General features: G+C 41.5%; 1 protein-coding gene across 2 annotated transcripts; it reads left to right on the forward strand.

Annotated features, from left to right (window-relative positions):
- Positions 1 to 475: 475 nt before the first annotated feature.
- ssh1b (slingshot protein phosphatase 1b) lies at positions 476 to 10915 on the forward strand. 2 transcript variants are annotated; one of them, XM_043239851.1, is made up of 15 exons: positions 476 to 1130; positions 2592 to 2629; positions 2739 to 2839; positions 3289 to 3353; positions 3437 to 3558; positions 3649 to 3717; positions 4142 to 4207; positions 4311 to 4505; positions 4679 to 4772; positions 4861 to 4989; positions 5493 to 5539; positions 5643 to 5789; positions 5939 to 6139; positions 6551 to 7178; positions 7362 to 10915. In XM_043239851.1, exons 1-15 carry the CDS (start codon positions 1059 to 1061, stop codon positions 8274 to 8276), a joined length of 2889 nt encoding a protein of 962 aa, XP_043095786.1. In that variant the 5' UTR covers positions 476 to 1058; the 3' UTR covers positions 8277 to 10915. The 2 variants fall into 2 exon arrangements, with proteins under 2 accessions (XP_043095786.1, XP_043095787.1); XM_043239852.1 differs by having other exon boundaries at positions 2788 to 2839.
- Positions 10916 to 11208: the final 293 nt, after the last annotated feature.

Genomic DNA, 11208 nt, shown 5'->3' on the forward strand with positions numbered 1-11208 from the left:
ACAGAAGTGTCAGTTTGTCTCCTGTTTTTTGATATTTTTTGTTTTTTTTTTTTAAACATGATTTCTGGTAAGCAGACTTTGGTAGCCCTACTTTGACGTGTCAATCACAGCAAATTCTATTATAGAAAACATATTTATGTATATTAAAGTTCCAGCAGCTTTAAATACATGTAGCACAAATATATCAATATCGCTTTGCCCTTTGTTGTGTGAAGTTTCCTCACAATTTCCATACACCAACAGGCTTTAGCTGTAATACGGCAGCCATGATTGCTTGCTGATTGGCCGCAGGGGGAGGGGCTTTTTTTGTTCTAGAGAGAATTTGATTGGACAAATATTTGTGTAGTGCAAGTTGAGTCATCAGTATTTTTATAATCGCATTCAAATTTTTCTAGGAGGAGCATACTATAGAACAAACCCACAATTGAAAATAACGTCTGCTAAATGTAAAAAAGAGAGCACGTGGACTTCTTTTTTTCCCGTGACGAATTTTGCAGTATTCAATTTGCATGACAAAACACACACTCAGCTCCATTTTTTTTTTTGGTTGCAGAAGCATACGAATTTCTCGTCGTCACAGGGAGGGAAAAATCTGGCGATCAAGCATTACGTTGGTTTCGAGATAGTCTACATCATAGGGGCTCGAGTAGTATGTGGATGATTGGGTGTTGAGTCTGCATAGGATGCACTGTTGTCAGGGAGAAGTGCAAGTCACCTTCACGCGGTTGGCCCAGAAGCCCATATCTAACGCAGACGATCGCACAACTACACCAACCACGGACGGCGGTCCCGAAACAAGGTCCATTATGTCTGGCTACTAAATCAACGCTTCCAGCCGGGAAGATAGAGCGCAGACCGTTGTTTATTGGCATCGTCGGCGTGAATGAGAATTTGCAGAATCGCCGAGTTGGATGACAAAGCCGATGATGGGTTTATCGCTCCGCTAAACAGATTTAATGCGCCTCTGAATGCATTAACCCCGTCACTGGCGGGTGCAAAACAGGATATCTCGGACCGGAGCGCCTGTGAGGTTTCCCTGAACGCTTTGCAGCACAGCCATGGCTCTGGTGACTCTGCAGCGCTCCCCTACACCCAGCGCCGCATCCTCAGCCAGCACCAACGCGGGGGAGGTGAGTGGAGGCTGACCGGCGGAAGAAATGCCGGGGACGCGTGCGTGAATAGCGCCCAAACCGCTAATATTAGCCGGGCCTGTTGCTCGGGGATCGTTTCTCCTTTCTAATGACGTGCGAATGCGATACTACAAGAAGTCACCGAGTTCAACCCGCTCCGTGGAGCGCGTGCTGAAGTTTTCACATTAGCGAGGAGGAGGAGGTTGATTTTAGGCAGTGTGGAGGATGATGATGATGATGATGATGATGGGGATTAACTTGACTTGCCTAAACAAAACAAAGCATGTCGGTGCTAAATTCCTCTTCTCTCGTTGAAAGGGTGAAATATATTTGCGCACGACGCATGTTAGAATTAATTTTCTGGGCGCACGGTGCAATTGCCATCATCGTTTATTTATCCTACCCGACATGCTTATCGTATTTTTTTGCGCGTTGGGATGATGTAGTAAAACGGCTGCCTTGTATGTGCCGAACGCAGCATCAGTTCAGACGCACCAGAAACACGCTTTACGCCAGTTTCTTAGTAATGCGATACTTCTGACGAATTGAGCGTTTGGCGGTTCTCACCGTGCGCGAGAACGAACCTCATTATCATTCGATCAGCGAGTCGAATCTTTGCGAAGAACAGATTCATAAAACCCCCCCTGAAAACAATATCACTGAATGTGTTTTGGCGCGTGCTGTTGATAGTGAGTTTAAAGTTACCTGATATTACGTGCATATGAATGCTATAGCAGTAAGTCGCGTTAATTTGTTTACTGTGAAGTAAGGTGGGTAATTAAACATTTTTGAATGTTTACGATTTTGCACGCAAGCGATTCAATACGATTTTCTTAAAGCTTATACAAAAACTTTTCCAGAAACGAGAGGTAAATTCCGTTTCATACAGTTTTAACGTGAATATAAATTATAGTTAGGTTCTAAATGTGTCGCTTGACTCAAAAGGGGCGTACTAGGGGTCCACATGATGACTAAATTACTCTTAATATTTTTTTTTTCGTGTTTTGGAGCTGGCTCTTTGAACTGTTCGAAAGAACCGAGTCTTCCCCTCACTACTCTCAGCACACTCACTGCAATGATGTCATTGAATAGATACTCTGCCTGGTGACCAATCATGGGACCCAGAATATTGTCATGATTTTGCTGTTCGGGCTTCTTAGAGACAGCCCACTAATGAGCTAGCCTACTATAGCATAAGCCCACATCCCCCAGGCTTTTTAATGTTTTTTGTAACGTGCCCTAAATCTATCCAAACTGTTTTGTTTTGCTTAAAGATAAAACGTTTCTGTGTACTATTTAAAGAATTCCTTTAAGGCTTACATTTCTGGAGCCGTCTCATCAAACGGCTTTGTATATCCGAACCATAAAATAGAGGCGTTCAAAATTGATCGATATATGCAAAGTAATGTCATACAGTATATACAGCCCTTTTAATTCCACTTCTGCTGTTTTGTTTGGCAGGATTTAGGCAGTGATGACGATCGAAAGGCAAACCTAAGGTCTGTGCTATTTTTATTCGTCTTATTTAATCCATTCATCCATTTTTGACTATGATAATTAATCTTAATTCTGGAGTCTCTTCATAATTGTATGTGTGGCCTATTTCAGCCTGAGTGAAAGTTTCTTCATGGTAAAAGGGGCAGCTCTGTTTTTACAGCAAGGCAGCAGTGCACAAGGGCCCAGGACACCCACCCATCATAAAAATGCAGGTAAACCGTGATCAATTTCATGTGTTTGAGGAAAGAATTTTGCATTTGTCATTTGTTTAACATTTCTTAAAACAATTAAATACTAAATGGTTAGCTGCTTTCGTCTTATCTCGCACTATTTCACAGTTAAATGTTAAGTAGAGTCTTCTGTTTTTACTCTGCCTGGCCATCTCGGGTCCTTGAGATGTTGATGAGACAAAGCAGGTTGAAAATGTGACTTTTAAATGATTTTGTCATTATGACAACAAACTTATCGGTGCATAAAATATTGGTTTGAGCAGTTATCCCATTTCTGATTATTTGTAGGAATTACTGAACCACAACAGTAAAAGTGTATTTTCTGTTAACAGCTTGTGCTACATTATGTTATTGTCGATGAAGATAGTGGCTTACTGACCAGTTTTTTGGTATTTAATTGCTTAACTGTATTGTTGCTGTTGTTGTTAAAGGGGATCTTCCACAGCATCTACAAGTAATGATAAACACCCTCCGTGCCGAGGACAGAATTAAATTAGTAAGTAACTTAAATTGTGTCAAGTGCAATGTAGAAATGGCTCAGAATGTCCAAACACCAATGTGCACCATCTCCATGAACAGGTTGTTAGGTTAGAAAGCGGCTGGACGGACCATGTGCGGTACATGGTTGTCGTCTACACAAATGGGCGTCAGGACACTGAAGAAAACATACTGCTTGGGATGGATTTTACAGATAAGGACAGGTATGAATTCTTTTGCTTTTAATGCGTTCAGTGCATTTTTATGCTACACTTATTGGTAGACACTAATGTTTGTTTGTTTGTTTGTCATAGTAAAAGTTGCTCTATTGGGATGACCCTTCCACTTTGGAGTGATACCAAGATTCACTTGGATGGAGATGGGTAAATATCTTAAATCACTTCCTGTAGGCAAAGGTTAAATCCTACTTCAGGTCCACAGGCATCTTGTCCTTAATGAATGAAAAATCTCACAAGATGCCTATGGACCTAAAGAACGCTTAATAAATCAGTCAGCCTGTCTATCTTAGCTCGCATTTAAAATCACTTTATATTGAGTACAGAGAATGACCTCTGCAGGTTCAGCGCGAAATAACATGTTTATATTCTCTGTGCATGTGACCTGAAGGCTATTGGCAGGCTCATTATGTAGGGAGAATTTTCCACTGGTTTGTGGTGTAAAATTGTTCCACTGACCGACCCCGGAAAGCAGCGTCGTCCTGCTGCCTGCTTATGCATTTCTGTATAATCACAAATTATGTCATAGCTTGTATTTTACGTGCCTAAACTCCTCTGTCTCGTCCCCCAGAGGTTTCAGTGTGAGCACGGCGGGAAGACTACATGTTTTTAAGCCTGTGTCAGTCCAGGCCATGTGGTACGTTAACTATTATGCGTTCTCTTATAGTGCTCTTCCTTTTTTTTTCCTGATGATATTAGTGTATTCTCATGCAGTTGATAAATCTTGATGTATATTGCAGGTCTGCCCTCCAGGTGTTGCACAAAGCATGTGAGGTTTCCCGCAGGTACAACTATTTTCCAGGAGGGATGGCTCTTACATGGGTCGGCTATTATGAGAGCTGCATCGCCTCAGAGCAGAGCTGCATCAATGAGTGGAATGCTATGACAGATCTGGAGACCACACGGCCCGACTCGCCGGTCATGTTTTCTGATCAGTGAGTTTTATAACTCTTACATGCTACAGCAGATAAACTGATTGTGGTAAAATAAGATTGAATATTCTTATATAGTTCTAACATTTATTTTGGGAGCTTATTAGGGGACTGAAATAAATACATAAATGATTTAGCTTATATTAACAATATATTTTTTTTTATGTAATGCACAGGCCGACAGAGAGAGAGAGAACAGAGTGTATGATCAAAGCCAAACTCCGAAACATCATGATGTTTCAAGACCTGGAAAATATTACTTCTAAGGAGGTATATGTAATGAGGCTTTTGTGCCATGGTTTACATGAATGCATCGGCCATGGAAGGAGCATTAAACTGAATCCTTTCACTTCTGTAGATCCGAAATGAACTGGAACAGCATATGAGCTGCAACCTGAGGGAGTATAAAGAGTTTATTGACAATGAGATGCTGCTTATCCTGGGCCAGATGGACAAGGCTACACTCATATTTGACCATCTGTACCTGGTAAAGCCTCCTCCAAGATTTCTCTGCCATCCGTGTTTGATTCTTGTTTGCTCAAGATGTTTGCTTACCTAAAACGCAAAGCACATAGTGTTAGTTCACTGACGGTGCTGGGGAGGCAAAAACCAAACCTGCATGCACTAATGCATTGCCCTGCTTTCTCAGACTATTCTGGATTAATCAAAAGGGGAAAAAAATCTTTCTGGTTATTGAAAACACCAAAACATTACAGATAAGTTCGCAAATGGTAAGAAGGGCGAACCTGCGGCAGGAGCCTGCAGATACGATTAACTGTCAAGATTAATAAGGCTTTTAATGATTTTATTTAAAAAAAATTTGAATGCAGAATTTATTTACCTAAAGAGTGATCGTCACAGAAATGGTCAAAACCTGATAATTATTGGTCGCATCAAATGTAAACAAGAGCCTTTTAAGTTTATCGACAGAAGCTCTAACACTCTGAAACAAAAAAAAACTATGGTTGTTGTAAATCTCATTAATTTCAGGGCTCAGAATGGAATGCATCCAACTTGGAGGAACTTCAAGACTCTGGGTTAGTGCTGATATACATCGATCGGCTGTGTGTTAAGTTAAAATAATGTGTATTTAACACAAATCAGCGGTGAACAATCTAACATCGGGTTATTTTTATGCAGGGTTGGGTATATCCTAAATGTCACGCGAGAGATTGACAACTTTTTCCCAGGTACCTTTTGTTATTGTAATATTCGTGTTTACGATGATGAGACTACAGATCTGCTGGCACACTGGAACGAAACCTACAACTTCATAGTTAAAGCCAAGTGAGTTTCTTTTCTTGTTTAGAAAGATTTTAGAAATCTGTGTTGATGTTTTTGTTATGTGCCGTTTCATTCAGTAAAGCTGTATTGTACCAAAAACAAAAAAAAAAAAACTTTTTTTGACGTGGATGCCCTGTATGTCTTTCATATAGGAAAAACAACTCTAAATGCCTTGTACATTGCAAGATGGGAGTGAGTCGCTCAGCATCCACTGTCATTGCTTACGCTATGAAGGAGTATGGATGGTCACTTGAGAAGGCATACACTTTTGTCAAACAGAAAAGGAATATAGCACAACCCAATCCAGCTTTTATGAAACAACTGGCTGAATACGAGGGGATTTTAGATGCCAGGTGGGAAAAGCCAAGATATTTAGACACATTCTTTTTAACACGGATTTGTATTCACATATTTATGCGTTTAGCATACACATTATATCACATTTTAATATCTGTCTTTGTTATTTTGTACACTTGTTGATCGCTGTGAATAATGTCAAAAGAGCTGCTTTGAATTTCCATGTTTGTCCAGGGTGGTATATGCTGGTTTAGTGTTAATGAAAAGGGCATTTCTAGTGGAAGATGTATAACTCTTTGAGACACATGCATCCAAAAGTCAACAGTTACTTAGTCTTCCAAACATAAGACCAAAACTAACTTTTTGTCTTGTCAGTTTTCTTTGACCTGTATATTTCTTTTTCTTTTCTTTTTTTTTTTTTTACACAATCAAGAGGTGACTGCTACCTTTGTTTCCTGTCATTGTAGCAAGCAGAGACACAATAAACTCTGGCAACCAGACAGCGATGAGTATTCACTGGAGGGCCTTCAGGCTTCAGCTGCCAGTGGTGACCAGACTCCCCAGTTTTCGTCACTACACCCCGATCAAGAGGAGAGCGCTTGGGGCCACGGTGGAGCAAGTGCCTCCCCCTGCTGTGGAGAAGAGCCGACAGACCACCTCAATTACAACTACTACTTCCGGCGACTCTCAGACACGGCTCTGGACAGTGAACCCTCCACGCCAGTTCGAGGTCCTCCGCTTTTAGGCATGGAACGAGTCTTTATTGAGATTGAGGACGTAGAGAGAGATGCGTTGTTGGACGATGAAGGCTTCCCCATGGCTCACTTGGCCCTTCCTGGGGAGGGCACAGCGGCCCAGACCTGCGGTCGACTGGAGCCCATAGAGGACATGCGGTTGAGGCTAGAGTTTAGCACGGTGGAGGAGGAGGACGAGGAGGAAGCACAAAAGGAGGAGGCGGAGATGGCCGCCTTAGCTCGTGGCGAGGAGACGCCGAGGGATGACGAGAGCCTGGCTAACTCGAACCGCTTTAACAACGAGAACGCCAACAACAGCAACAGGCTGGCCGGGAAACGCAGCTGCCCTTCTGGCTTTGACGTGAGTATGACGTCTTAGCTGTAGCGGCAGCTCTCCTGGCTTGTATGCAAGCTTATAGCTCAAAGAGCTCTTTTCTGTGAATCCATCCTAAACGCTTTACTTTCTCTAAAGCATCCCGTACTCTTACACCTTTAAAAAACCTAACCATGCATTCTCCCTGCCTGTGTGTATTCATCGGTTTAGGACAGTGCTAGCATTGGAAACCCCTACAAAGTGAAGCCCTCATATCAGTCGTGCCGAGACTGCCTGCGCCTGCCCAGTGGCCGCCGCTGCGAACGTCGCACCCATCGCCTTAACCTGTCACGTCACACTGGCCTGCCCAGTATGTCCATCCAGGCCCCCAGAGGACACAAATTCAGTCCTGTCTCCGCCAATAAGGTGCCTCCTCCTGCCCCTCTGCATCACATGAGCAGCGGGCACTGCCAGTGCATTCGTTGCTTTGGTCGAGCCAACTCGGACGCTTGCCACAAGCAACCGAGCTGCGAAGACCTTCCTCAGGATTTGCGTTACTCCTTGGAGGCCGAGGACAAAATGGAAGGGGAGGATGAGGGGAGCAAGGAACGCTCCAGCAGTCCTGGGACAGAGCTCACTCTCCTGAGGCTCAGTCTGGGTGGTGAGAGGCCTACGGCGGAGCTCAGTCAGGGGGCCCAGCTGGTGCAATTGACCGGTCCTCAGTCGGAACAGATGGACATGAGCACAGAGGACACTGCCACAGAGGACATGGAAGTGGACGTCCCCAGCTCGCACCCTGGCTCCAGTGAACTCCAGCAAACACTCGCACTGGGCTCGGCCCTGACACGCAGCTCCAGCAGCGACAGTCTGCCGAGATTTCGCAGAGGCCAGCCGGGCTTGGTATGTCAGCGAGCTCGAGAGATCGAGACCCGCGTGCGGCTCGCCGGACTGACCATGTCCTCCCAACTCAAAAGGTCTAATTCGCTGGCCAAGTTAGGCGACTTGGCCATCTCCACAGAGGACCTGACGCTGTCCACCGCAGTCTCCGTCGACAACGATGACCAAGAGCCTGCTCTTTGCGCGCAGTCCTCTTGCTCCCCCAAGCTCTCTTTAACTCCAACTGTGTTGCAGAGTTTGAAAAGCTGACTCAGAGATGTCAGAACTGCTTTCTCAGTGATTGGGACCGATCCGGTCCTACAGCCATCGAGAGCGACCATGGAGGCCGATGCTGCAAGACACCTCACGAGAACAATCAGGCCAGGCTTGGACGTCCTTCCAGCAGCCCTTTACATAACTGCACTGCATTCTTCACGTGTCTGTCTGTGCTTTAACGAAGATATATATTAAAGCATGCTCTGGCTTGGACCTTCATTAACGGCTTTGTTGATACGGCTTTTCTTGGTCTTGCTAAAGGAAGTCCTACCTTCACATGCGGCCCATCAATAAGTCACATAATCAGATCTTTTTGAATTAGCAATGATTTTTTTTTATTTGTTTGATCTTCATAATTTAAACTACTTTAAAACCCCACTTTGTGCCCTTTGGTTGATATCCTGACAACATCATTGATATTTTACTTCCCGGTTTGTTCACCAGCAAATTTATGCGCTACTGCAAACGAACCAGTCATGCAGTCGCGATGGTTTGATGGCGTAAAGAGACAATTTATATGATTTAGATAATCGTAAACCTGAAAGGTGAACAAAAATGTGAAAATTAAAAGGGTGCTACGGAATAACCAATCAGAACACTTGTTATGTGCTAATGATAATAGAAATGTTCAAACCATAGAAAAAACTGAATCGGATTTTGATGTAGATGTTAATACATTTCAATGATAACATTTGTGATGTTGCTTTATTAAAACATGAAAATCTGAGCCTAAACCATAAGCTTAAAACACACACACACACACACAAATTCATACCTAATTGGCTATTAAAATGAAAAATGTATACCTGAATATTTAATTAACTTGCCTTCAAAAGCCGTATATTTCCACAAACCTCTGTGGAAATTTTTATCAAAATGTTGCACCACAAAAGTAATTTAAAACTTAAGGTTTAGCCTGAAATATAGGATTATGTTTTTTGAAGTCACAGTGTTATTCCACCCTGATAGTTACTTGAATGACATCAACAAAGCCACATAATTATTGTCTATTTCCAGAGAAAAATGCAACATGAATGTGGTTGGCTATTTGTCTTACAACACTAATTTGCTTCTCAACTAGTGTTTATCAGATCAGCTACATCTGAAGTGTGCTACTAGAGTAGCTCCTGTTATGTAATTTAGCTCAAGCTGTTTATTGTACAAATTGTAGCCTGTGATGTGCAAAAGGCTTTAGCAGCAACACATTAGTACAATACAGTCTTCAAGTTGATCAGAGGATGTTCAAATGTCTCACTATTGTCCTTTAAAAGGTCCTTTTAAAGTGTCTCCTATATGAAATGACATCATGGCATCTGATAATGATAGTCATGTGCGTTAGGTATTAACAGGTATGCACAGTTTGTTATAATATTGTGGGCAAAGGGTACTTGCTTATACTTGCTTGAGCTTGTCAATTTAATACCATGATGGTGTATGATATTTGTGAAAGAACACAATTGATTAGTGCGCTGAGATAACTAGTAAGTTTGCAAGTATTGGTTAAATTTGACCTTAATTATTTTGTCTCATATATATATATATATATATATATATATATATATATATATATATATATATATATAATTTAAGAATTAATGTTATTGGTCTTTGTGTTGCCTACTAAGCTTTTTTCTTTTCTTTTTCTTTGAAAAATATGCAAAGTGGCCTGTGCAATAAGTGTAAGCAAGATTTTGAAGAGAATCACCTTTATTTATACAATAATGTGAAAAGTAACTAGTTTTCGTTAAGAATGAAAATCTGAGAGAAACGCACCTCGAGTGAGATTTGAATGAAAGCGTTTTTTCTTCCATACGGTCCGCATGGGTTCAGTCACTGCTGTATGAAACGTTATTTTCATTTGAAAAGCTGTGAGACGTTATTTCATGTCCCTTTCGCAAATTCTCGATGATTTGGAACTTACTGCTGGCTTTTTATTTAATCCTTTATTTTTCTTGTTTTTAAAAAAATACGTGTAATGAGAACGTTCCCATTTCAAACTGGTGGGGGTGGGGGGGGAGTATTTCTGCAAATCAAAATTATGATGATTGCCAAAAGAAGATGGCCTCCCAAAGAGATCGAAGTTGTGGTTTTGCGTTCCTCTCATGTCTCGCCGTACCTCCTCCCAGCTGCTGCTGATTTGAGTACTAGACATTTTATTTCTTCGGACATGCAAGTGCCTTACCTGTTGCCATTTGCAATCAGTTGTCTGACGGTTCTTTGGTAAAAAAACAAAAAAACGCTCTTTGTTTCGCAGAGGTTTTGTCTCCACCTGTTTGTCTTTGTATAGCAAAGTTTATTTTGAAAAAAAAATGCGTATTTTGTGGCTTATTCAAGTCTGTTTGTCTTTTCGTTTTGATACTGCATTTCATATTTGAATAGAGGAGACCAAAGTCATTTATTTATTGTCATGTTTTGGCATGTTTGAACACACTAAGCTAACAATAAAACCAACTCGAGAAACTGGAAGATTGCCTTCAGCCCTAACTAAACCGCTCTTAAAAGTGACTTGGAACATACATCATCTATACACTGTACTTCATTTTGACCATTTTAAGTTGTGCTGCACTTTGTTTTATAATGTAATGTACAGTTAATTATAAAAAAAATAAATTGTTTATTGTCTGCATCAGAAATTGACTAGTATTGCATTTTTTATAGCTATTAGTGGAGCTATTAGAGAGAACTGTTGATGATTATTAAAATAAATGCACACCATGATAATTCACTTCTTAGTACGATTACACTTTCTACCAAACGAGGATAATGTAAATGAAGAAAAACTGACCTTTGAGAGCCGCACAGAAGAAAATCTTATTGAATTAGGCAAATGTGATTCTGACATCACAAGACCAGATACAGGAGCAGCCCAGAGACTCCAGCTGGAGTCAGTTAAACAGACTAAAAGAAGTGTTTTTAGTCTAATCCA

The sequence above is a fragment of the Puntigrus tetrazona genome, chromosome 5, assembly GCF_018831695.1.
Source record: "Puntigrus tetrazona isolate hp1 chromosome 5, ASM1883169v1, whole genome shotgun sequence".
NCBI classification, from domain to species: Eukaryota; Metazoa; Chordata; class Actinopteri; order Cypriniformes; family Cyprinidae; genus Puntigrus; species Puntigrus tetrazona.

Coding starts and splice junctions, on each gene's coding strand:
- ssh1b (XM_043239851.1), top strand. CDS start 1,059: ATGGCTCTGGTGACTCTGCAGCGCTCCCCTACACCCAGCGCCGCATCC. Junction 3,354..3,436: donor CCGAGGACAGAATTAAATTA/GTAAGTAACTTA, acceptor CTCCATGAACAG/GTTGTTAGGTTAGAAAGCGG. Junction 4,773..4,860: donor AAAATATTACTTCTAAGGAG/GTATATGTAATG, acceptor TCACTTCTGTAG/ATCCGAAATGAACTGGAACA.